General features: G+C 45.7%; 1 protein-coding gene across 4 annotated transcripts; it reads right to left on the minus strand.

Moving 5' to 3' along the window:
- Positions 1-27,559, minus strand: XPO5 (exportin 5). 4 transcript variants are annotated; one of them, XM_042878208.1, is made up of 33 exons: positions 27,427-27,559; positions 27,145-27,266; positions 26,628-26,700; positions 25,900-26,037; positions 25,398-25,580; positions 24,374-24,415; positions 23,455-23,481; positions 22,945-23,130; positions 22,182-22,258; positions 21,659-21,758; positions 20,180-20,263; positions 19,629-19,754; positions 19,282-19,372; positions 17,653-17,781; positions 16,894-17,009; positions 15,796-15,951; positions 15,333-15,374; positions 14,626-14,715; positions 13,557-13,756; positions 12,957-13,056; positions 12,492-12,673; positions 7,508-7,608; positions 6,877-6,973; positions 6,241-6,377; positions 5,807-5,904; positions 5,237-5,283; positions 4,743-4,837; positions 3,834-3,896; positions 3,259-3,341; positions 2,675-2,782; positions 2,354-2,491; positions 2,063-2,227; positions 1-1,629 (listed from the first exon to the last, which is right to left on the minus strand). In XM_042878208.1, the coding sequence occupies exons 1-33, from the start codon at positions 27,529-27,531 to the stop codon at positions 1,486-1,488; spliced, it is 3,645 nt and encodes a 1,214-aa protein (XP_042734142.1). In that variant the 5' UTR covers positions 27,532-27,559; the 3' UTR covers positions 1-1,485. The 4 variants fall into 4 exon arrangements, with proteins under 4 accessions (XP_042734142.1, XP_042734132.1, XP_042734156.1 ...); XM_042878198.1 differs by having other exon boundaries at positions 14,626-14,733; XM_042878222.1 differs by lacking the exon at positions 24,374-24,415 and having other exon boundaries at positions 27,427-27,558.
- Positions 27,560-27,643: the final 84 nt, after the last annotated feature.

Below are 27,643 nucleotides of genomic sequence, written 5' to 3' on the forward strand. Positions count from 1 at the left end.
TATGAAACTGGAATAGCTTTACTGACATTCAGAGGTGTAACACAACCAGTTCAGAGACAGCTTTAGATTTAAACGTTCCTACAAAAAAAAGGTTCTAAAAACCATTTAAAAAAAAACCTTGTGTCTAGCATGAAGTCACAGAATGTTAAAAATATCACAACACAATAAATACACCCAGCCTTTGCTAGAGCCAGGAGCCATGTCAGCTCAGAGGTTAAAATGTTTGAGGCCAGGAGGAAAGTAGAGGATGCTGGTGGAACAGCAGGGGCAGGAGGGTGTGTAGATTCCCAAGGCACACTCATCTTTTCTGCATTCCAACCCCTACCAACCCAAATTTTTCAGTCCCATCTGCCCCAGCAGGATTTAATACTTGGTTCTTTTTAACAGCAAAGCGAGCTGAGCCTTGCAGCTCCTGTACCAACATTAGCATATGCTGAACAAACCATGTTGTGCTAAGAAGAACCAACTTCGCAAACCTTGTTTGATACAAGCCTCACCTCATCTGAAACCCAGTTTCTGTCCTGGCTCTTCCCTGTAAGCTCCAGTACAATCCCCACTCCTCCTGCCCCAGTACACTCCTCTGAGATGTACCAGGCTGGGTGAAAACACAGACTCCTGTCACCTCCACAGCAAGAGGGTGAGGAGATCTCATTTGTTTTGCAGGTGCTTCAGGTATTGGTCCAGATTTTGTGTACCCTGCACTGGCCGTCATCAGGGCATGGTAAAGACAAAAAAATAAAATCTGTCCTGCTCCCCCTTAAGGATATCCAAGAAAAGCTAGCACGAAGTCAAAGCCTTTCATTTGGCTACGGGTAGAACAAGTTGTATGATCACATATATACACATACATGTGTATATATATATGTATGATGGTGTCTGCCTCCCACAGAGGAGCTGTACCTTAAAAAGGCTGATCTCAAGGAGATCCTAGAGCACTGCAAGGCTTCCTTGGCACACAGCCCTCAGCCCAGCATCCTGGAGGGAAAGGGATCCATTAGAACACGAGTCCACTCGAGACAAGCATGGTAGGCATGACAGCACTGCCTGATGGATCCCCTGCAAAGCCTGGCTACTAGCACCCACAGAAAGATGAAGGTAGCCCCTTTTCACATACTGCACTATACTTTGCACTAATCCTAAACCCCAAAGGATGAAGAAGTGGAGTAAGAGTGACCCAAGGCTATAGGATGACCAGGTTTTACCTAACAGTCTATGGGCTCAGCTCCCACCTTGCAGAGACACAAAAGTCTAAAGATGCTCATCCAGTGTAGGGGAAGGGAAGGAATAAGGGAAAGCTTAACAGACTGGAGCAGATGGCACCACAGACCCCATCCCATTGTAAGGAGGAGGATGGGACAGGACCTGTAAGGGGCTTTATTGAGACAAATGCTCTGAGAGGTGGCAACAAGGAGAATCTAGTGTGCTTACTATGAGAAGAGATGAAATACAAAGAGTAGAGAAGGAGATAGCTGCAGCATCTCAGGCTCAGGGCTCAAAGAGCACAGTGAGATCTTCTCCATCCTCATTTGTCTCCAGCACATCTGTCTCCAGTGATGGCTTCACCTTTTTGAAGAGAGATGGGAGGTTCCGGATATGAACCTCCTTGCGGAACTGCTCCCCAAGTGGCTTCTGCAGAGGACAAACAGGTATCAGTCTTCACCACCCTCAAAGCCCCCAGTCAGCTCAGGGTAGTGTGCCTGCATCTCTGAGGTGGGGGGAATCTCAGACCTCATCTTTCCCAATTGAGCATCAAGGTAACAATCAGCAGAACTACTACCCCACGTTCTAAGTCAGCTCATCAGGATCCAATTCCACCATCTTCACAAAAGCCCAGAACCCACTTCACAGATTTGTTCAAATGTTTCCACAAGCAGTTCCCTACAGGCACCCCTGTCTAAGGTGTCTCAGTGAGATGAGGGGGCAGACAGTCAGAATCTGCTGCAACAGCCTCTTGGCTGGAAAAGGGGGTAGGCAGGGAGAGCCAAGCAGGCTGACTGCCCTGACGCTTCTGCAGGGCACGGGGATTAGATGAAACGTGTTTTCCCCCCAGGATATCACCTACCCCAATGCAACCCGTTATGAGGCGTTTGAAATGATCTTTCCGGCGCTTGTCCGCCACTTTCTGCAGCGTTGGGTTAAGAAGCTTTGAATCAAACTGCTCCAACGAGTCCCTCTGGATGTCTGGGATCTGCTCCATCACCACCTTCAGCTCAGCATAGCGAGGACGCTGCAAGGAGAAGTATGGTCAATGCAGCTGCCCTCCCTGAGGGCCGCTGGTTCCTCTGTGCCCGTCTAAGCAGACAAGGGCTTCCCACCAACCCTCAGACAAGCTGGCATGCTGACAGTTTCTCACCAAGGCCTCGTAGATCTGGAAAGCCAGATGGACGAGAGCTGCCATGCAGCCATCGTGCTGCCCGTGGATCTGTAAGCCCTTCAGCACACTGGTGAAAAACCAGGACACGGCGTCGGGCAGCAAATTGCCTGGAAGCACCTGGGGAAGAGGCATCATCAGCACAGATGCAGGATATGACACGATTGTCCTCCTACAGCAGTTCAGCCTTCTCAAGGGAAAAGGTCCCAGGGGTGAAGCAGCTGCGCTTCTCATTCTCACTACTTTCACAGTTTCCTCTCCCAGTTCTGCCAGAATGTACCTGCACCTTCCTGCTGTATATACCTGTTTGAGCAGTGGCCAGCAAAGCTGTGTTGTGGTTCTTTGGCAGGACAAGGTGTCTTTCCAGGAGAGGGATGCATAGGCAGTGATCATCAAAGCAGTGCAAACATCCTGAGAAGGAGTAAGAGGAGTAAACCAGTCAAGAGATGTTTTCCACCTCTAGGATTTATACCAAAAAGCAGCCAAGAAGCAAATCAAAGAGACTACATCCTGTGTGCTGCTGCTTCTCCAGCTGGAGGAGCTGAAAAGCACCTAATGAGTACCACAAGGTGCAGCAGCTGTGCAGAGTTGTTCCATCTGAAGCCAGGAGCCCAGCACAGGGAGGCAAATCCAGGAAGCGCTGAGGGGGCTGAATGCCCTCTACCTCACCCACAGAACTGCTGACACACTGTAGCTGAATGTTACACTGGATTCCAAGCCCTCAGTGCTTTGTGGCTTCTGCTACAATTAACACAGCCCTCCAAAAACACATATGGTCTGAAAAGAAGTTTCCCACACTGGGGATGCTGAAGCAGACTACCTGCACCACAGAGATGCATGACAAAGAGCGCACAGAAAGGACGGTGGCAATGAAAGCATGCTCTTACCTCCTGCTTCATCAGACACTTTCCAAGCTCCGTCAGCTCTGCACTGGCAGGAGGAGTCACATCCGTGGCCATTGCTTCATCATCTGCACAGGAGAGAAAAGCAGCACTGTGAATGGGGCTTCCTGAGGACTGAGGAAGACACTGCAAGATCTGAGCTGGGAACCCAGGAACAGCACACAGTCAGCCTGCTGGCACAGCTTGCCAGGGCATCTCTCCAAGCAGACAGCACCCACTCTCTGTGGGGCAGGAATTAGCATCTAACTAGCTCCATCCAGCTCTCAGGAATACCCGCTCTTCTGCTCAGCCCTCCTCTTGACCCCTTATGAATCAGCTGCTCCAAAGTGCTACCCCATAAACCACATCATATTGCACATTGACACATAGGCTAGGCTGTTCTTTTGTTCTTTTTCTGTGGTCTTTGGAAACATTGGGCAGGATTTGTGCTGAAAGCTGCACACCACACAATATCCCTCATCATCTCCATCTGCAGGCCAGCCTCCCCTTTCAACAACAAATGAGAAAGGTGTTTGTGTTGCACCAAAAGGGTGGGAAGGCAAAGGTGGGCATTTACTTACCATCTCCGTCCACAGCAACAGAAGAGTTATGCTCAGCACCTCTCTTAGCAACACAGCAAACAGCTGCAAAAACAATTGTTAATTGAGCAGAAGAAACAAGATGCTACCTCAGAACATGCAAAGATGATCCTGCATTCTCTAATGGGCTCACAGCTGCTTCAAGCTTCCTCCAGGTCTCCCCTGACCTTTCTTCTCACAAAATATATGAAGAATTTGAAAGCACAGCAATAAAAGGCAAATAGTGTACTAACTGGTAGGCCAAAATGACTCACTCAAAGAATCCTCCCACAGTGGAACCTGCTGCACAGGGGCTGCTTCAAATTACTAAGAACTAGGAATGCACAAAATCATTAGAAGCCTAAAACTGGAGAACAGTAGCACTATAAGGCTGATGAAGAGATACAAAGCTGAGGACCTGTGAACTCCATGTGGAGTTAATTTTCCCTGCCTCTCTGCTCAAAACCACACTGGCAAAAATTCAACAGTGGAGAAAGGGAAAGGAAATAAAGGAGATTGCTTGTGGGGAGAGATGCTTCTGTCAGCAAAAAACCCACTATACTCAGGCTGTCCATGACTCGATGTCATGTATCTGGCTCCAGGGCACAGAAAGGAAGAATCCAAATTCCAAAGGATGACCAGATTCCTATGGGGACAGTGCTGAAACCACAGAGCCCTAACTGTTAACAAAACAAAAAAGAAAAAAAACCAAACCTTTCTTCTGAAGGTTTTAAAGTAATCTCTTACTATATTGAGGTAAGATTCTGACAGATCTGTTTCACACTTAGGAGCCTGATTACATTAATTGCTACTAGCCATTATAGTAACTTTTTCTGCAAGTTGGAAATCCTGTAGTTCCTTTCCAGGGCAAACATCCCAAGCATAGCGTGGACCCAGCTTGATTTCACTTACTGATGAGATCCATGACTTCTCGGGTCAGCAGCCTGACCAGCTGCTCCTCAAGCATCTCCTGAGACTCAGGGTTGTCATCTGCAGCATCATCCTCACTGAAAAGAAGAGGTTTTTGTGTGAGGGGAGACAGTGTCTTAAAGTATTCCCCCTTGCCCAAAGCACAGGGAGCCAATCACCATCACAGTAAACACAGGGACAGTGAGTGAGACCACGGACCAATTAAGACCACCACTCTCTCAGCAAAGAGGAGAGTACTGAGATGCAGCTGTGGCCAGATTAGGATGGGCTAAGCAAATTCCTCACTAACATTACATATAGCAAGTCCAAGAGCAAAACCAGAAAGCTGCAAGCTCAGAGCCCCAGAAGAACAAGTATTTTCCAGCTCCCTACTGACAGGGCTCTTCTGTGTGCAAAAGACTAAGTAAAAGACATAAATAAGCTCCATCCCACTCCCCATTTCTCACTTTGAGTATTCACTAAGGGCTGAAGCTTACCAGAGAATGCTTCGCTGGTTGATCACTTCCCATTTCTGAGACAACCTCTGTTGAAGACCAAGACAAAAGAGAAGATTCAATAGCTTCCTAAGAAGACTCCACATTGCAAAGAAACCTTAGTGCAGGCTCACTTGGAAGCAACAATAGCCTTCAACAGAAGCACAAGAGCTTTAAACACAGCCCCACTTTGAGTGGGACAAGAACTGCTGCTAATTGTGATGAACAATCACAAAGACCTGTCTGTGCAGACACTGGGAATTCGAGCGAGCTGTCAAGAAAATGTGGGGACACAAGCAAAAGCCTCTCACTTCCAAATTCTCATGGCTGAAAATTTGAGGATTCAATAACCAACAGTTTGAGTTCGCATCAAGGGGTGCTGTGGGAAAGTGGGTTCAAAGCATCTAAAAATCTGCTCCCCTAAACAGCATCAAAGCCATTCAGTATTGAGGCTCTGCCCTTGTCTCTGCTGACTTTGGACAGACACAGAAGTTCTCACACTCTGCTTGCTGCCAGCTGCTACAAGGAGTTTGGGCTGCCAAGAAGCAACCATCGAATAATCTGTTTTCTTACCATGTGCAGATAGGTAAAGAGTGGTCCCAGCATGGGGCAGACAAGGGTTTCGTAGTATTCTGGAGGGCAGGAGAGTACCATGGGCTTCACAAACACACCTGCACAGACCAGTTAAGGAAGAGACAGCACATATGGCCTGTTGCTACAGTGCCCAAGGCAGCCCATTCTATTAGGCCAACTGACAGCATGCTGGGTTCACCTAGGAAGGTGAAGGGCCCACTCCCTCTCTGCCACTGCTAACAGCTACTCACTAAACAGCACCTACAGGGCAGTGGGAAGAAACGGCAAGGACCCAGTCCAAGTGCAAAGCGCCAGCTTTTTCCTCTGACTGTTTTGTCCTGGCCATACTTAAAATAATGTCAGGAAGCCACCAGATTTTCAATTTACATGCTCAAAGCCTCCCTGGCTGGCCCAAGACAGTGACAGAAGGATACGGAGCATAGGACGCAATCTGTAATCCGGAATGTTGTTCAGGTTGATGAAAGCTGAGCTGATGAGCTGGGAGGCAAGACCCTCAACTGTGTAGAAATCCTGCTGCATGGATGGGCCTGCATTCCCCAGTATGTGGAAACTGCAATAAAGAAAAGGTTAATTGCAGCTGTGCTAGAGAACAGGTATCCTGTATGTGACCTGGAAAGGTTGCAAGCGCTGTCATCTTGAGATTACATAGTTGCCACGGTCTTAAACACTATCAAGTTTCTTAAACACTATCAATTTTAGCATAGTATCTCTTTTTTCTTTTATTTTCCTAGGACATCTGTGGAGGGACAATGGTTCAGTGAGCAGTCAAGCAGTAAAACGCCCTTCCAAGTGCTGATGTATGCTCACGCATGACTGTGGAAGAGCTAAAAAGCAGATCCACATTTTGGGGTACATTCTCCAGTGGCTGTGTTCCATGTGTCTGGTAGGCTACAACCACTGAGTGTAGCTCGCCACTGCACACAGTACTTGGATATTAGAGAACGCAGTGCACGTGGAAAGCACAAGTGTAGAACACATCAGCACCCAGCAATAACCCGCTGCTCCAGCTGTGCTACGTTGGATTGTGTTGGGGTATCCAGCGCACTTACCAGTTATCATAGAGGGTACAAAAGAAACCCTGCATCCTTTCTAAGACTGTTTTGTAAACAGGAGAGTCATAAAGCTCCAGTAGAGGCTGAGGTAGACCTGTGGGAAAGAATAAAACTTCAGCTGCATTAATGAAAGGGGAACAGTACACCCCTCAGGAGTGCAGTTTCAAGAGTAATGGTTTATACTTTTATCCACAAGACCACTCTTTTCTGCTCGGTTGGAAAGGCTTCTGTCTCCAATCTATTCTAAGGTTTCAGAAGTCTCTGTTTAGTAACTGGCAGGGCCACTGCAGGACTTGGCTCCTACCCTCTGGGACAAGTTTCTGCACTCACTCCTGTTTGAACACTGCTCAGAGGCAGACAATTACAACTGCCCCAGACTCTGCGACCTGAAGTGCCACATTGCACAGACTCCTGCCTTGCTGGTAAGCACCTTGGTGGAAAGCCCTTTATTTCACACAGAAGAAATAGATCTGTTTGAAACTAGTCGTTTTTTCATTTCAGCAGGTTCAAAGCAGAACTGAGCTGCCAACACTGTGAAAAAGCTGGCTCTCCAGCTCCTATCAGTGGACCACTACCTCAAATAGCCCTGAAAAACCTGCCCACACGTTCCTAAAGAGAAGTTCCTTACCTAGGATGGCGTTCTTCTCTACCTCCAGCATGTCTAGGGCTTTTGCAAATGTTTCCCCCAGCTTAGCCACCATTTCTGGCATGTAGAGATTGTTGTGAGTCCTGAAACAGAAGAGCACTTGGTTTATATACATGTGGGTCAACCCCTCTTGCCCTTGACAGTGGGATCCTCTCCTTCAGCTTGTGAACAGCTCCTCTGAGGCAGACGATGAGGAAGGTGAGACCAAGCACGTGTGCATGGGATCCCCCTTCCCCACCTGCAAAAATACTGGGGAAGCTCACCCCACAGAGACATGGAGTGACTCCACCTCATGTCCCAAATCTCCTGGCTGCCCCTTCTACTTATTTCGGTTCACCCCACCCCTTGCAAGCACTGACAGTAAGAACTCCCAGCAGTTCTTAGCTTGGCCAAAGGGATATGAATGTGCTTTAAAAACCGACAAGACGCAGACTCTGTCATCTCAAGAGATCTTCTGCACCTAAGTCCCCTGCAGAGGGAGGGGCTGTTTCAGCTCCAAATACACACACTGCCCCTCAGGGATGGGTCACAGTCCCCAGAATGGCAGGCGGCATCGGAGGGGCTCTAGGGAGAACACTGGTCCAATGCAGTTGTTACTCTTGGCAGACACAGGTGCCCCCTGGACAACACATCCGACTGGGAACAACTCCACGTCATCAGGAGGTGGCCGTGGTCAGCTCTCCGAGAGGGACACCAATTCTGCCACAGGTGGCCGGTTCTTGCCATCCAGGCCAAAATGGGTCCCCCCGTAGCCAGGGCACTGACACTCAGAGCTGGACTTGGCAGGGGGTGTCTCTCTCACCTACCTCTCTCCTTTGAGACCTCAGACCTCCACTCTGGGTGTCGCCAGCTGCACACAGCACAAATCCTGCAGCCTCCTCCAAAACTGCAATGCCATTGTACCTGCTGCTAGAGGTGATCAAGGGCAACTCAGTATCTCCCCCTAGAGCAGCGTTTCCCAAAGCAGGGGGATACACGGGAATGGCTGGGGGAAGGGAGCACGGGTAGACCTCAGTATGTTCTCCAGAGTCTCAGCTTTCACTCATGTCTTAATGATTTGTTTATATTTTTTTGAAGGTCTCTGTTCACAATCCTGGCAACCCCAATGCAGTGATCGCTGCCTGAGTTTGCAGAGAGCCTGAGTTATTTCCAAAACAACAACTATCCCATTTTTCTCTGTATTTCATACTTCCCTGCTCACTGCATGTGAGGAAGGCAAGTATTTAAGTGTCGTAAGAGTTACACAAATCACTTCTTAGCCACTCATACTCTCATTCTGGGCTGGGTCTCAAACCATGCAACAGGCCTCAAAGGGGACAGCAGCTGACTTTTCCCAAAGAGAGACCAGGGAGCAGCCCCTCTTCCAAAAGTTTGGACAATGCAGTTTCAGTGACTCAGAAACTGTGCATTTCTGCTTGAGGCTATCTGAAACCTAGCTGCTAAAACCAGCTCTCCTCCTGTATATCTCCTGCTGCCTCCAAGCCAATGTTGGCTTTGCCTCGTACTGAGCAGATGGCAGTGGGGCAAACTCAAGGACTGTGGCACTGTGGGATGAATGCTGGGACCCCGCTGCTCCAACACCAGCAGGAAGGTCAGACAGTCACATCCTGAAGCTGTGGTCATGGTTCTTTGTTGTTTGAATCCTTGAAGCATTTTCTCAAGTTTGGCAACTGGGAAAGCAGATGTTCACTCACAAGGCAATCTCCCTTCATATTTTAGCAAGGCCCCCTTGGTGCCAGAAAACAGCTGATATGTCACTCCCCAGGAGAGTTAAAAAAGCATCCAACAACCCTTGTATGTGATGAAGATGTAGCCCCGAGGCATGGTCCAGCTGAAACTCATCAGTGTGCAGCACTCCTGGGCATCCCACACACAGGAAAGCATGGAAAAACAAAATTCAAGAGATGTTTATACTTTAAGCAAAGGATATTGCAAGACTTCAAGTAATGTATTTTCTGACATGGCCACAGCTCTGCTGGAAAGAGTGACTGATGCCTAAAGAAGTGGGCTTGGAGGCTAAAAGATGAGATCTCTGGAACAGTCCGTGTTTGAAGTCTTGACCTAGACCTTGAACTGTTTACACTGAAAATGCTGCAGAATCCCATGTCTATCCAACAATTATTTCACCAGCACTAATGCCTTCATATTGTCATTAACTCATCAGGAGAAGTTCCAGAAAAGCCTTGGTCTATGCAAAGAATTTGCCATGCTTCTTCAGTCCATTTGTAAGAAAACAAAAAACTAAAAACAACAAAAAAACCCCCCAACAACTGAAAACATCCACAAATCCCAGCTCAATAAAGGTCCTGTGCCCATCAGTTAATGTAACTGTTGACTCCAGGAAGTGCCTTCATCTAAAGGCAAGACTGAATTGGTGATTAGAGATTTGTGTAATTTGCGTTTAAACCCAGGAGAAAACAATTTAAACCAGAAGCGAGAAAGCAGTTAGATGAAATGTTGCACCACAGATGGAATCATCACTCAAAAAGCTGCAAGCAATGATTAACAAAGCAACTTCAAAATCATTCCATAAACATAGCTACTGAGATGGTTAGACACTGAAATATAGGCTGGCAGGGAAAACACCATGCCGTCCATGCCACTCAAAGCTACTTTATCTTCCTTGTTACCTGGACTCTCATTCATCCTGCTTCACTGTTCTTATCATCAAACTGCTTACTTTGGCCAAAATCCAACAGTTCAGAAGCTTTCACTCCATCCATCAGCAAACACAGCAGAAAAATGCCACACAATGCCCAGAGGGCAGCAGACCCAAATGCTCTGCCTGCAAAATACCCTTTTTTGCATACCAGTACCTGACACAGAGCTCACTTCAGCTGTTCAGGAGGACCTGTGCAGCTGCTGCTTGCAGATTTGCTTACTCAGCAACTAACACCACCTCTCTTCCACTGGGCAAAGGGACTTCCACACCTGCTCTGTGAATAAGCACATAAGCAGCACTGGTCCTGGATGGCACAGTGATAAAAGAAGCATCCATCCCCTTGCAGTAATGCAACCATGTTAATTAATGCACCCTCAACGCTGGATGCTTTCAACCAGCTGGCCTTCATGTCTCTGTACTTCTCATCTGCTGACAGGCTGCTACAAATCCCATATTCTCTTGTATGATCCATTTTAAGGAGAGACTGAGCAGTACATGGAAAAAGCATCCAAAGTCATCAAAGGAATGTACCAGAAACATCATAGCACCAGCTCCTGCTTCTCCAGAAAGATTCAACATTCACAGCAAGCATCTCTGAGTTTGCACTTGTCAGACTTGGAGAGACCTCTATGTCCAGAAGCAGCCACGAGAGGCACCAAGTTGAGGATCTCTTGCTCTCCATCAGCCATTAGCTCTCTCTGGAGTGCACAGCTTCAAGAAAAACTTGGATACATCTGAGTGAAGTCTGAACCACTCTATGTAAGTTACCAAGTGCTCAGAAAAATTCTGAAAAGCTTTGCAGAGGAAAAGCTTGAAAAACACAGATGCATTATGACAAAAACCAGCAAGATAGCCTCCTTTACGGTGATGGGGGAATACTTGAAGAGAACATAGCTTATGCATTTTCCTGGAGGTGGTGAACAAGCAGATGCACAGTTTCTTCTCTTCACAGGCAGAGCAATACAAGTCCAACAGAAAACAGTTGGACAACAGCTTCCTGAGCTTGTTGCAACAGAGATGCCCGGTGTTTTTAGTAACAAGAGCTCTGGCAAGAATAGCAACTGTGCAAGCAATACATGTGTCTGTTGAATCCTGTTCAGATCTTGGGCATTGATGTAGCTGATATCCCACGGTACGTTCCACGCTCTGGAAGAAGCTGCACAAGGCTGCCACTGTTCAGGGTGGTACCCAACCTATTCTATCCATCCAACCTGCCCCAAAAGCTCAGCCTTCCATGATAAAAGACAAATCCATCACAAACAACTGCTCCTCTGGACCACAGCCATAACAAGATGGTTCAGCCCTGCCCACAGGCCAAAGTACTATTCGATGAGCTATGTGGAGGTCTGAGATAAGAAGCACTGCCAGAGATGGGCCAATACAGCATGTGCCTGTCCTAACAGTCCAGCATTGGAAGCAGCAGTCTTGAGCTCATCAGTGACTATCAAACATAGCTGTCTAGACAGAGCATGAATAATAGGATCCCCTCCTCACAGATCTGGGAGCAGAAATATCTCAGTGTATCTGAAAAGGCTTTTTCTCAACAGACTCCTGCCAGTGACAGACCTCAAGTTTCCAGCTAAGCAACATGTAGCATTATTTAACAAGACAGCTCAAGAAGCATTATGCCAGACACTGGCAAAAGCCCACTGTCAGCAGTTACTCTGAGACAAATTTCTAATTTATAAATGTGGGTGTTATTCTGAATTCTTCTTTTCTGCCTTATCTTTCTCCCTCCTCTGACTGCCCTAGATGTATACAACATCAGTGGTGTGCAGAGTAACCGCAAGGCAGCAACAGCTTGAGAGTATGCATTAATCACTGGTTTCAATAGCAGGCAGTGCTTTAGGAAACTGACATTCACGTTCAGCAAAACCAGCTTGATTTAACTCTGAAGAGAAGAACAATGCAAAAAGGATGTGATGAGAGCTGGGACTGCCCTGGTGGTGACTGGAGAGGTGGCCTGGCAGGGGCTGAGGGCAGAGCAGAGATGTTAGTCAAGTAATGATTAACTGTGTGGCAGATATATAGCAGTAAAGGTGGGGGAGGCAACCCCAGCCCAAGCTCTCATTGGCTTTGATGGACTCTTGTAGGCCAGGCCAATGAATGTTCAGAAGGCTCCAGTTACCCAAGTGCCATTCCCCACCATGAACAGTCAGGAACAGTACTTGGGCATCTGCACCAGCCTGCATTCCCACTGGCTTCACTGAGGGAACATGCTCTGAGCGTATAATCTATTTATCATGGTTTAGCTTTCAGAAATTCTTAAGACAATATGAATGATTTGAAGTCAACTTGACCCACCTTATAAGAGCAAGTAAGTTGTCAAAAAGCTTCAGGACTTGCTCAGTACAGGGATTGCGAAAGATTGGACTTCCACTGGGCAAGTACCCAACCAGGAATCCTCCAGCTTTTGCCTCTTCCATAGCTGCAGGCCAACGAGCTCGTTTCACAACTCCCAGAATGGTGTACACACAAAAGCTTATCTGCAGCAAGGGATGTGAACAAAGCATATTCAGCCAGAGCACAACCTGAATAAATACGTTTTCAGAGAAACCCATCATCATCCCATCTCAAAAACAACACTTTGCATTACTATTTGAAGTGTTAGGTAAGCACAAGGTGCTTCTAACTGAGGATGACTAAGTCTGTTTCACTTGGCAAATGAACATGGTGACAGGAACAAAACTCAGTGGTTTCTTTGCAAGAAAATACAGTGAGTCCTCTCTCTCTCTCTCTGGATAATGCCTTTCCTGGTACGATACTCACCCTAGAGCGGTTCAGGCCACTAGGATCTTCCATGACTGGATCAGCAATTTTGTTGTCTGCACCCACATAGGAGATGAAGGCTTCAGGATCTGAGAGAACTCTAGCAGCAAAAGACAGCACAGGGCATTACTGTTTGTACAACGGTACTTTGAACAGAGCTTTGTACTGGCTACTAAAGAACAAACACAGCTCTCAGCTCTCTTAGCCATAGGAACATAAGACCTTTGAATCTTTTATGAAGACAGCACTGCTGGGTAAATACGCCCAGCTGCCCAGGGCTGCGGGACAGCACAGCTTCCTAGCTTCATCTGGATATGAGTGAAGATCTTTTACATCTCACTTTCTGCAAATGCTTTGAGCATGCTGGGAAGTGTCCTATCATTTTGAACTCCTCCTACCCAGCCAGATTCAACAAACAGCATTTAGACTCAGCTGACAATTTTTCAATGGCAGGAGAGCTACTAGCACACAGCAACTGCCCCAGAGCACAGGAGGTATCTAGGCATCCCACTACCCTCTTTTGGTATGTTGACTCTTTATTGGGACACTACACTATCTCTGTAATACCTCCAAGTCAGAGCTTTGAATAGTGACCCATACCTTTGCATCTCTGCGGAGAGCCATAAGCCAGCAACAGGGGCCATGAGCTCCTCCAGAAAAGCTTTCTGCCGCTCATAGTCCTTGAACTGGTTGCTGATGAGGACAAGTGCCTCCATAAGGGCACACTTCTCCATCTGTGTCAGAAGTAGCTCATTGGAGAGCAGTTGCTTCACATGGTTGTACAACATCTCAAAGTTGGGCTAGAAAAAATCATCCAATTGGAGAAGTCATGCAATTGGTGGAGGAGAACCGGGGAAGGCAGGGGTGAAAACTCTGGGGTGTACTGTGCTATTCAAAACAGCTGGAGCAGCATGCCTAAGTGAGCTTTTCTCTACACAGCCAACTCTTTTTCTCAGCCTCTAGTTTTTCTGAATGTTCAGCCTACAAGAACATCTCTTCTTCCCAGCCCCTCTATCATCATCCTACAAAAGATAAGCCTACTGGCTCTTGCTAGCTGCTGCAGAATAGAGCTCCTAAACTACTTCAATCAGCATCCTCAAGAACGAGGTTTAAACAAATAGCAATACCCTCTGATGCTCCCCACCCAACACCACCCAATACAAAACTGCTGAAGAAAGGAGCATGCCAGCTATCTACTTCAGCAAAACCAAACACAACACAAAATTACTCAGACTTACTCAAAAGCAAATCACTGATATCTGTATTTTCTAGTCTCCTCAAGCTAATTCAGAAACAAATAGTCTCCTCTGACTCCTTCATTCTTTAAAGTAATAGAAGAATGTCTGAAGATGAGTCTGATAATGTCTTCAGCTAACGAATCAACTGAGACTACCACACATGATAAAGCAGAAATTCAACATAAAATGAACCCAGTGCTGCTTGCCTCCTCCTCACCATCATCTCTTTTGGATTTAACTTATCACTTTACTATTCAGCTTTTCAGGAAGAAAATTATTGGGATTGTGGTAGGGCAGGATGCAGAGAATAAAACACTGCCATTTTTGCAGCAGGATTGTTTCCTGGAAGGAAAATGGAGGCTGTTTCCAAGGAAACTGAAGATCCCACAAAATCCAACTGAAATAGAGGCGGTAGAGTTGAATTTACATACCAGGACAAGCTGAGGGTAATCCCGACACATCTTTATGATAGAGGAGCATGCATGCCTTCTCACATTTTTCACTGCTCGAGTTCTAGGAGCCTGGACAGACACAACAAACTTCAATGCAACAAAACGAAAGTTCAGAAAAATGCAGGGTATCTTCAAGAAACAAATGTATTATGTACAGTTTTCTTCACTGATGAGTATACATAAGAATCCCCAACATTTCCACACGCACCCCAAACACACAACAACTACCTTGCTCCAAAGGTACAGCCCACCCAAAAAGCCTATGTTCAGATAAGCCTCACTCCAGGATGAGGATGCTGTGGGTCTTACTGACTTTATCCCGACTAAAAGCATTCCCCCCCCAAGGTAACCGGCAGCTTTACAGGCTTTGCTCATAGCCATGTAGTCTAGCCACTGAAGGCTACCCACAGCTAATGAATATGTTTTACTCTCAGGAGGAGCAGCATAGACTTGAGGGCTCTGGCTTTACACCACACCTGCAGCCATCTAAGTTTGTGAATCAAAGCTTGGAAGGCTATGTCAACCAACAAAAGATCATTCATGCCTGGACTCCACAGCCCCTTCCAGAAGCAGGGCTACAGCTGAGAAGCTACTATAGTGCAGTCTTCAAACTCAGCACGCTCTTAAATAAAATGCAACCTAATCTAACTGTTATAGAATATAAATAGAGATTAATTCAGACATACCTTACTTTCTTCTACAACTTCAAAGGTAACTGAAGCAAATAGCTGTGAGAAAAGGAAAGAAACATTCTAAAGCCCATGTCATTTGTGAATGTCTAGCAGTTGTGGGTGTTTTGAGCTCAAGGAATAGATCATGTGACTTCGGAGCAATTTCATTAAGTCAATAAGGAACCCCTGACAAAATAGAAAGACTAAAAACATCATCACAGAGAAACCTTGAAACAAAACATGGTGTTAGCTGCTTGCAGTGTATGCTTAATGTTGAGATTTAAGGCTAGAAACTGCAAAATTTTCATTATTTGACATTATTTCTCCTTGGACAAGACTCAATCTGTTTTATTGTTTTTTTTAACATAAAAGATTCCCTGACAGCAATGTCAAGAGCTTGAAACTACTCCAAATTTAGTAAAAGGGCCATGGCTCCCTAAAAACCTACCTGATTTTAGCACTGTCTGCAAGTACATACCTTGGAAAGTACTTGTGGGAGGTATTCTGGTCGGTAAGTGACAAATGGGAACAGAGCAGAGACATTGGTGAGCACACAGGACAAGATGAGAGGATCCTTTGTTTCAAAATTAAGGACAAGCTGCAGTAGATCTATGCCATCATTCACTGGGATTTCCTACAGGGGTAGGGATGAGGAAGGAGGAGAGAAAAAGAGGAGAAAACACTGCTTCAACCTGTTGCACATACCACAGAACTCCTCAGAATGAGGCTGAGTCGCTGGTGCTGCGATATCAGGCCCCTCAGTTGAAGGCAGCTGTTCTCAAAAGCAGAAAGAAAAGCAATGCAAACCTGAGTTTACCTGCATGCTACGTGCACTTGTTGGTGGAAGGTGGATAGCAAGCATTGGCATTGCTGCTAGAGCAACCCTGAAACATCCATCTGAAATGCCCAGTGTTGCCTGTACCTCTGGAAAAGGCTATTTTCCCCTCTCTGGCTCCCAGTTTTCCTTTCAACTGTTCAACAGATTCCATGCTTAACCAACCACAGCAACCCATGGAAAAATTTTATGGTGATTAGAATGCTAAACTAAACTGCAGACTAACTGAACAAAGATCAAACCAGTCAACGTGAAACTAAGAGAAAAAAATGCTTTCTTTCTGATTTGCCCATGAACAAAATGCAGAGAGAAATTTCATCTGATCTTCTGATCTCCCACTACCTTAGCATGAGTTTACCTCACTCAGATAAAAGTATAGAAAATAAAAGAAGAAATGGGTCAAATTTGAAGATGATTTAAAAGAATAAGCTTAGAAAATTTTTGCTTAAGCAGTCCTCTCCTCCTCTAACAAGGCACTGTGTCAAAGCATGCCATCTCCAGTGACTTTCATGGCACACCACCCAGAACCAAAAAAATACCTGAGACAGCAAGTCAGTATGAGATCCTTCCCATCTAAAGAATGGTGAGAGAGAAGCACTCACCAAACAATCTGTCTTTTCTGCATGGAGGTAAGTGTTAAGGACAGTTTTTAAGGACAATAGGGCTGACAAAAACAAATACCATTGAAGTCAACCCAGAACAAGGCAGGAGAGCAGGCAAGGGAGCACGTGGTTCACATACCTCTTTATCCAGGGTCCGAAACATCTGGCTGATGACACTCTCTGAGAAGAAGGTCATGGCATCCCACTGCACAAAGGATGGAGAGAAGATGGAGCAGAGACCTTCGCCTGTCTTTGCTGAAAGGAAGAGAACACTGCAGCTCTCACCACGCTCCTCTCCTCATGCACAACACCAGGCTTATAAGCTCCCACACTGCATCATTTCAGCACTCCCAAATATTTCTGTCATGCAGCTCTCCCTGCAGATGTATAGCAGGAATGCACTGAAAGCAATTAAGCTACTCCAGTGTGATTTGCCTTACCAGGGAACCTAAGACACAGGACTCGCTGTGACTTTATATAACACAAAGTGGCCTTCCTTTGCAGGAGGAATCAAGGTTACTGACAGAGGGATTTGCCAGTCAAGCAGAACTTCCCTGGACAAAAATAGTGCTACAGAGATGACAAGGCCCAAATAATTGCAAAATTGTATCAGAGAGAAAAATGATGTACAGAGGAGGAGCTTTCCTGCTCACCAGGAACTCTACAGTAGCTATTCCAGAAGCAGACTGCAAAGAATAATTTTTTAGTTTGCTTTTGTTTTCAACTTGCAAAGACCTTGAAAGCCTAAAAACCTATTGCAGTCTCTTGACTCCCCTTCCAAAAAATAAATAAATAAATAAATAAATAAATAAATAAATTAAGAAACATCAAAGAAGTTCCTTCTTGGTTTGAATTAAAATCCCTTTTATTTTTTAATTTACTTTCCCAAAAAACTTACAGTTCATGGGTCCAGTATCAACAGGAGCTGTGAGCTGGTACTTCAGCCATTCCCCAGCCATTTGGAAGCCAGTTCGAGGGTCCAGACGACAAGCCATCCTCATCACTTCTCCTTGCTGGGCTCGGAAAGCTGCAGTGAAAAATGGTGTAACTTTGTAACAAGCTGATGCCACAAATGCTCCCTCCCTAAAGCTCACCTGCAGCTCTGCAGACCTGGGAACATTTCTGTCTGTTGCTCTGTCAATATTGTATAGTAACCTCAGATAAACAGTGAGTAAACTAGTGATAACAAAGATGACAAAGATAAGACAAACATTTTTTTCAAAGAGATACAAATGACTGAAGAGCAATGGATTAACACAAAACCAAATTAAAGTGCAATTACGAATTATGAGAATTGCACCGTAAAACTCAGTCTCTGTCACTCACTAAAAAAATAATCCTTAAACAACACGTTTGCTGCTTACAAAGCATTAAGAGACATGCAGATATCAAACCAGCATTAAATTACTATCAATTTCATGGGCTAAATGCACTTTTTCTACATTATTCAACTCACCCCAGACAGGTTCTAAAAGCTGCTAAGTCAATGCTAACTGAAAAAAAGAACAATGACCCACCCCAAAGCAGGAAGTCTTGTTTTCATTTTCAAAGATAGGAGCAAAAGCAAAGTCAAGACAGGTATTTAATTTGTTCCAAAGCATTCCAGGACAAGACCACACACAAAAAAACAACTTTACTGGCTACAGATCTACCTTGCAATGTTTAACAGATGTCTGACCAAATAGTTCTACTTCACATTTCAAACCAATTTTCTCATGTATGTTAAAAATTTTCAAGACCATTTAACCCCCTACAACTATTTTAGATTCTGTTCCTGTGCATTTAGCCCCAACCAGATTAATTACAGTTACGTAAAATGAACAATCTAATGAACAATACAAAAATGCAACTCTCAAAATCTTCAAACATAACCGTAAGATAAGAATTTAAGTAAGAATCAAACTACACCAACCAGAGACAGCCAAACTCATTTAGAGGAAGTAAAACACAAGAAGAAAGCAAATACAAAATAACTGAAATCCAGGCTTCTTCATCTGCTGGTTTAGGATTGTGATTAAGGTTAGCTATTCCATATGCTTATAGATATATGCTATATATGATATATATCTATATGCTCAATCCTTGCAATTGGTACTGAACCAAAATCTTCCTAGAAGGCCAGGACAGACTTTCTTTCTGGAATGACAGAGACAGTCTCTCATAAGCTGCTTTCCTCTCCTAACTCTCTAACTAACTCTCCTAACAGGAATCCAGGCCATTTCTTTTCCTTATCTAGGTCACCACAAGGTATATCTTCAACACTAAGTAGCAAACGCTACTTGACCTCTCAGCTGGCCAGTAAATGAAATAGAAAATATGATAGTGAAACCATAAAATGAAATGCCTGAGCTTCCACAGGAAAATCCGAAATTCATTCAGCTCCAAGTTCCAGGCTGAAATAGTTTGGAATTGGAATTGCAATTGGAAGCTGACCAAGTCATCATGGCAGTCTCCAACCTCAGCCAGCAACTGAAAACAAGAGGAAAGGCACATTTAACAACATCCACAAGAAGTGAGAGCAACTTACAGTTGAAGAAGGCATTGAAGTCCTCATCACTGTCGAAATCAAAACGAGAGTATTCACAACTGGGGCTGTCTGTTTTAGAGGGAAAGCCCACCTAGAGAATACAATGGACAAGGTCAAGGGGAAGAGAAGCTGACCATCACAGCTAACACCACTTGAAGGAGATGAAGACAGAAAGAACAGACAGCAAAATGCCAAGATGGAGCTGTTTGCTCAGTAGCCTGAGATCTTGCCCTCAGCAGAGACCACGTCTGGCACTCCCAGTAAAAATCTATTTTCTCCCTCACAAGCCACAGGCCGTGTTCACATAACCATTTTCTCACACCAATCTGCCCAGAGTTCCCACATACCTTCACGAGGTTGGTCATAGATGCACGAAGATACTTGGGGATCATAGCCAGCAACAAGGGGTCGCGAGACAGAACCTCGTGCCGAAATAGGGCTCCCCATGTAATCTGGGTGGAAGATCGCAGAAACTGGATGGGGAAGAGAGGGAAAAAGAAAGGAATGGAAAAGGATTTCCGTACTGCCATCTCTACTGCTAACATTCCGGTGTTGTAATCAGTAGGCAAGAACAAACTACACTGACTATTTATGTGCGGCCAAAAGCACCCTGCAGGCTCCATCCAAACTTTCAAAAAGGCAAAAATCTCTCTAAATAAATCATAGGGTCAGGTGCAGATGCAGCACTAGATTCTCTACTCAGCCCTTTTCTGTCAGATATAATTCCTACTGGGGTAGTAAAGGAGGAGAAATCACCCAGTCTTCCGCTTTATTATCTGAAACGGAGAGACTGGAAAGCAATACCTGGCAGAAGAAGTTCTGCTGTCACTGGTTAGTTTAATTATACAGTCACACATTCTTACATAGACCTACACAAGACTTTTGGTCATCTACATACCTGGCTGGGGTGAGTTGTGAAGGCTAAAAATGAATCAAGGTATTTTCCAAAGTTGGTGGGTGTTTCCACTTCAGAATCTGAGCCCTGTTAGGAGGACAAACAGTTTTATACAGGATACTAACAACAAGTCACTCTGGGTTCAAAAGTGGCATAGGTAAAGCAGGAGTGCTTATATCCAAGGCCAGAGACTGAAAGAACAGAGGCAAAACCAAAGAACAGTGAGTTTTTGCCTGGAACTAGCAGCCTAAGGAGTAGCAAATCCTGCTGACCAGCTTGGGGGTACTGCTGACAATACCATGTTCACTTTTAAGAGCAAATGGTGACTAGCCAGATACTAGACTTCCTTTAAAACCAAATCATAACCACTGCTGCTGCTGCCAAGTATCAGCTTTGCTCCTACCCATCAGCACCTGAACTGGATAATTTTTAACCACAAACTGCAAAATTCACATGCAAACAAATCCAAAAGATTTCACTCCCATTCCTCTAAATGGTTCCTGTGTCGAACAGGTGAACATCTTTTACCAGGAACTTACTGCAAAGTTTGTCAGGAAAAGGAAGTTTCACTCCATGTCATAAAATCATAGTTCTGCTGCTCTTCACTAAAATAACACGACTCAGTGCCCTGAAGATCCCCACTCTGAAGCTGTACAACTCAGTATTGCCTTTCTCAAGGGAATCTGTGTGAGATGATTCAAATCCCTGTTTCATTACTTCCCAATGGACTAACAACTCGCACTGGAAGTAATAACTCACCATTTGTTTGCTGCCCGTTCTTGCCAGGGATATATTCTCAATTTTTTTAATTTCCCCTCTCTGTGAGAATTTTCTCTGCTCTATTACCTCCACACAGGCTGGCTACCTCAGCCCCTCACAAGCAGCAGCTCTCAGCAAGCCTGCCCTTCTTGCTGTAGAAGCACTGTGCTGAACTGAGGGCGTGGGAATTCAGAAGTCAGCACTGTGTCCAAAGTACTGCTGTGCATTTTCATCTCAACACTGACACAAAACATTACAAAGATGAACAGCAGGAACTAACAATGTTTGTTTTTCTTCTTTAAGCTTGAGAGAATCTTGGCAGAACAAACAGGTATACTCCAAGTCACTTTTAGTGGTGAAATTTAAACAGCTTCCAACGCAAGCAATTTCCTCGAGTTGTTTTTCTACAGCAGCAGAAAGAAACTTAAGCAACTTTCAGTAAAGCTTCAGCATTTTGAAAAGGTTATTGGAGATCATTCTTGTTGATGGCAGAAGCCTGAAATCAGACAAGGTTCCTTCATCCTACATTCCCATAACTCAGCAGGATCCAGTTATCCCATCTGCAAGGAAAGTAATTTCTGTCTTTTCCAGAAGTGTGGAGAAAACCTTAGGACTACCAAACGTGCAAAGAGAACACTGGTCCCATGTCACACCAGGTCTGCCTCGCTCCCAGCCACAGAAATTGTCCTTGCTAAGATTGCTGCTGGAATTTAGTAGACTTACTAGCAATGCACACAGCTGGCTGCCCAGTGCACACAATACTTGGCAAAGTCTCTTCAAGAAAACATAGTGCTTCTCCACCAGGCCTTCACCATCTGCTGTCCTGGGAATGAGAATGGGAAAAACAGGGTCACAGTTACTCACGCTGTAATAACAGGTACACTGCCAACTATCTTGTATATAAGAGAACACTGGAACAATTAGATTCTACAGAGGGGTTTTCCTTTGCTATTATCATGAAAAACACTGCTCTATTGACAACTAAAACTTCTAAAATTTCCTTTCTTTCTCTGTCCCTCTGATCCTGACTTCAGACTAGAAGAAAAAGCTTGGGGAAGCTGATGTATTTACCCCACTTTGTCCTACAATTATAGGATCCAAAAAAAACCAGCAGTTTTTCAGGGTGGTTTCTTCTTTTTTTTTTTAAAAAATGATGGTTTTGTTGTCTCCTAACCCAACAAACTACACCTAGAAAGCTATTAGTATGCAGTTCTGTGTGAAACAATCACAGCAGGATGGTACTCACTGGGCAGCAGAGAGAATGTAGTGCATGGCAACGTCTCCAAACAAGACCATCAGAGGTTTCCGATCCTCCAGCTTCCCCTATGTACAAAGTAAACCAAGTGCTTTGATTAGAGCAGAACTACTTATTCCCATCTGCAAATGAGGTTAGAAGATCCTCAGTTCTTCTTTCACCTGGAGAGAAGCTTGCAATCCACAAAAGGATTTCATTAAAAAATGTTACCAAAGGAAAAAAAACCAGATACCTTTGATTTCAACAATTCTCCCCCCCAGCAACCCCACCATAGGAACTTAAAAATGAAGATTTGATACTCTGACATTAACTCTTCTTCACTGCAGACTGGCAGCTGCTAAATACTCAGCCTCAAACTTAGCTGTTTGTGAACGTATGGGTCCAATCACCTGTTTAGATTCTGCTGTCACTGATCTGAACTTCTAGATGACACAGATAGGTGACAGTATTTCCCACTTCTTAGTTGCAGAAAATGGAAAAACAAAAGTTAATGGTGATCTCCAATGCTGAGAGGGAAGCACAGAAGCTGGAGCATTCCAACAACTGCTGTAAGTGCTGCACTGGCATGGCATTTACTACAAATGTCACTGACACAAAGCAGTCAAATTTTAATTTTGTTTCCTTAAGTAAAATGGCAAAGATATCATTGTTCAGTCCAAAGAATTATATAGGAGGTATATACATATATATATACATATACATATATAGGAGGAAAACAAACAGGAGTCAGTGGAGCTGAGGAGGAAGAACTCACTTTTCTGCTGACAGCAATTAGGAGACACTCTGCTGCTCCTATTTGGAGCTCAGGTTCATTCAGGAGCAGACACAACATCTCCAAGAGCTTGCAGTTGTCTGCTGTGATGTGGCTCAGGGCCACCCAGTCAATGTAGCCAGCCAGGGTGTTGAGTGCTGCTATCCCCACACGGCAGTTTGCTTGGGCCTGTGAACAGAGGCAAGAGGTCAGAGCCAAGGAGAAACACCAATTCCCATCTAAAACTGTCCACTCTCTGGAAAAAGCAGTATCAGAAACTATCCTGAGAAAGTGAAGAGGCAGCAAAAGGGTCTGTCCAAGTCCCCACACAGAGGACATCAGCTAAGATCTTGGCGTTTCTCCACTTAGTTCATCTCTCACTTCCCTCTTCTCAGCTATTTCTACAATGGGTGAACAAACCCATATGCAGGTAATAGGTTCAAAGCCTAGGAGAAGCCTGTTTCTGAACAGTCTTGGTTTTAAAAATGACTAATCCTGCACAGCTTCACTCACCTTTGGCTGCTGAGCCAGATCAGTCTTCTGAAAAAGAAAACAAGAGAGAGATGGTAAATGAGCAGCTACAGCACATACTCACTCCCAGCCACTGCTGGATGGGCTTGTTCTCGAGAACACAGACAGATGCAGCTTCATGGAACAGCTCCCTAATGAAAGAGGCTGCAACAGTCTCCTGCTCGCATTGCTACAGCCATCGTAACCACTTCTGCATACTGCTGGCAGGTAAGACAACAGGACTTTCAATTGCAAGTTAAGCCACAGTTTATTTCTCATCCAAAAGATGACACTCCAGTCAGCAGGCACCAGGGAGACACGAGGGACAAGAAGAAAAGGCATTTTGGTGCTTCCTGGAAGCTTCCAAAGAAGCAGCATTTGACCTTCTAGAGTATCTTACATCCAAGAGACAGCCTCTGAGTGACGCTGGTGGCTTTTATCTACTGAGATTAGTTTGTGAGAAGGATGAGTAACTTGTCCATGGTCAGAATGGAAGCTGGAAAGAGAGCTGGGGCAAGAGCTTATGGTCTGACTCCCAGTCCCAAGCACTTAACAGTGGCAATGCACTGCTTGCATCATCTTATCACCTGCAAACTGCAAATGCAGTTTGAGTTCCTCAGATAGACAAGTTTTGTTTACTTTTCAGATGCAAAAGCACCATAGGAATTCCCTTTGTCTACAAGGTTTTGGTTTGGAAACAGTCCATCAACGCATTCTGTGCATTTACTTTATGTTGATTTGGTTGTGTCCCAAATGTTTCACAACTGAACCACTATTGAGAAATGCATATTTAAAAGCACTGCACCTGGCACTCTTGGGGAAACTGTCCATCATCTCCCCCAGTCTCAGTGTGCAGACAGGTAACTGAACACCCAACCCTCAGAATTTACCCTGTGCACAAACATCTCAAAGATCTGCTAACCTGTGGAGTGGTGAGGGCTTCTTGTTCCTGGGGTGCTCCAACCTTGCCAATCAGAAAGATTCCACCGTTAGCAGAAGCAGCCACACTTCAGAACCTTAAGCACTGCAATTCAAACCTTACCTGGAAATGCATTTCAACCAGACTAAAAAACACACCAGGGTTGCCCACCCACCATCACAAACTGCACAGAAAATGCTCTGTTGTACAGGAGAGTTTGTTCAGCACAGCAATGTACCAGAACAGAGGGCAGGTAGTACATGTTTTTTCCACCTTCCTAGATTCACATTTAAAAGTGACTCTGGATTCCAATTCACAGAAGAAAACAACAAAAGGAAAGCACAAGAGATACACCTGAGCAACCTATTTATAGATTGGTTTCTGAACTTGCTTCGCTCCCTCAAATTCACTTCCCTCACAGAAGAACAGACTGGGGTAACATTTGCCTTCACTATCCTGACCAACGTGTATGCCTCTACATAAGAATTCAGGAAAAGTCTCTTTGAACAAAAGGGAAGAGTATTCCTTGCCACATCTTGGCAGAAAAGTGCCTCCTGACCTGAACTCCAGGAAGAATGGGCCGGAGAAGCCCATGTGCATTGCTGAGCCACCAGAAACTCCTGCATTTTGGTGCATCAACACAATCACAACTGCAGCAAACAACAGTAGATGTGCGCCCAGGACAACACCTTTTTACCACTGTATATTACACAAACTATCCCAAATCTACCTGCTCCTGCCACAATTCCTTTGGCTGTCCACCCTGAGCATCAGCCAGCTGCACAATCCAACACTCACAAGGTACGCATGCCATTTACAATGCAAATCCAAACTATCAGTGCAAGCCCTGTCAGCATTGTGTGCTATAATCAGCACAGCCTTCCTTGGGCACAGCAGATCCCTGCCTCACACCTACAGCAGCAGCTTTCAGACGGCTTCTGCATTTGCTTCCCAAGACCTGTGAGTTGCATCCCAGTTTCCAAATGCCTCCAAGTACCAACTGAAGCCAATGAGAGGAGATGCTTACCATGCGCCTGTACTTGTTGACGTTCTGCTGCAGGGTAGTTAGGAGGAAGCTGAAGATCTTCTCCATATTCTGGGTGAGGGTTTGCTGGATATCTCGCCGCCGCTGGGTTGGCAGGGTTTGGAAAGTCACCACATCCTCTGCCAAACGTAGGAGGATGAACATCACCAGTTCTGTCTGAGTTTCCTGATACCCCAAAATGAAAGAAACTCCATAAGCACGGTTGAAATGTTAAAATTCCCAGAAGCAAGCTCGGAGATGTAGAAAGCAAACACTATGTGAAGATATAAGTCACATTTTGGGAAGAAAGAAGAGTTCTCTCTCTCCCACAACTCCCTCCCAGAATAACTGAATCATACAGGCACTCCTCAAGACTATCATCAACCTGCCTCCCCTGCCCCCAAGCTTTCCTGAGGCTTTCCTCACAGACTGAGGAAAGATGGAAATGATGGAAGACTGAAACCCCCTACAGGAGGGACTGGAAGAGGACAGTGGTGGTTCATACCCCTTGCTTGGAGAGAGTATCCAGCTCCTTCAGCATATCAGGCCAGTGCTGAGGCCATTCACGCTTGATCATCTCCACCACAATGCGAGACAAAACATCCTTAATGTGACTTTCCTCCTCTAGAATGCTCTGAGTTCCCTATCAGAGAAGAAGGGCACAGTTACACAAATAAATAAACATGAGACACTTGTAATTCTGACATAAAATCGCAGAGCAGTTGCAAGTACTCTAAACAACAGAGAACAAATGAAAAACTGTACAGGGCAAATCTACATCCCAGCTAATTTGAGTGGCACTGTTACTTTCCCTGGCATCCACAGTTGGTAAAATCTGGGAACCAAAAGGCATTTCCTCAAAGGGAAGTCACTCAGTCATGACAACAACCACAACTGTAATGTGAACAGGACAAAGCTGTAGTATCCTTGCAAAGGATAAAACACCTCTGTTTACCAAACCTCTTTCTAAGAAATCAGGAGCTTGTACATGCCTCACAGGCTCCTGCCATGTGAGATGACATGGCCAACACAGGTGCTGGAACAATCAGGGATGCAAAGCAAGAGAGTAAATGAACTCAAGGCTTGAATTCAGGTCCTTGGTGCTAGAAAACAGGCAGGTGTCTGTGCTCCTGTTTGCTCCACTTTCTATCTCCAAGTGAAAGAACCCAGTATCACAGACCAGAAGGCACTTACACTGGATATGAGACCCATCAGAGACCAGAAGGCACTTACACTGGATATGAGACCCATGACATTATTCTTTAGGTAAACCTTCTCCAGACGAGGCATGTTGTTCCAGCGGTACCTGATTAGAAGTGTTAAAAAGAAGTGAATAAAAGAGGGCAGTCAAAACGTTTAAAGATCTCCAACTTGACTCTCATTGAACTCTTTACCTAAAGTGGAGAGGATGAGACCCTACAGCCCGCCATCCCCACCACTGCCCAAACCCTCAATGAAAAAGCCGTGGCATCGCTGGGGTCAACACAGCTGGAAAGCAGCAGCCAAGCGCAAAGCATCGGGGTTGCAGAGGCAACAGAGACGGCCCTCAGAACCGAGCTGACACAAAGCCTCTTTGTTAGCACGGAGAAGGCCGGAGACCCACGGATAACCCTGCGTGACCATTTACATCTGGCAACGAGGTGAGCCAAATGAGCAACCCTGCCCGCCCCAAAGCCATTCCCTTCCCTCCTTCACCCCCGGAGGGCCGCGCCGAAGCCGCCCCCGAGTAGCAGCAGCAGCACGGCCGTACTTGACCACGTGCTCCAGGATCTGCAGGCCGAAGTGCCGGACGATGGCCGTCTGCGTCTTCTCAGCCAGCTTCAGCCCGCAGGGCACGCAGATAGGGCACTTCTCCTTGAACTCCTCACAGAACTGTCGAGGAACACACACACATACACGCACACGCGCGGCGATCAGAAGGCTGAGGGCCCCCAACCGCAGCCCGCCGCCTCCCTCGCCCCCCGGGGCCCCAGCAGCCCCCAGGGCCCGGCCGCGAGGGCACCCGCGTGGCCGGAGCGCCGCGCCCGCGTACCTTGAGCGCCTCCAGGCGGTAGCGCTGCGTGGAGGCCGGGTCCATGATCACCGTCACGGCCTTCACCAGCTGCTCGCACAGGCTGCTCACCTGCTCGGCGGACATGGCGGCGGGCCCGCGCCACCGGGTACCGGCGGCCGAGAGGAGGCGGCGCTGCGGGGGAGCGGCCGAGAGAAGGGGAGGGGAGGGAAGGGAAGGGGAGGGCAGAGCGCGTGGC

This window comes from Lagopus leucura, unplaced genomic scaffold, assembly GCF_019238085.1.
Source record: "Lagopus leucura isolate 7727_CA_CO unplaced genomic scaffold, USGS_WTPT01 Super-Scaffold_73, whole genome shotgun sequence".
NCBI lineage: Eukaryota > Metazoa > Chordata > Aves > Galliformes > Phasianidae > Lagopus > Lagopus leucura.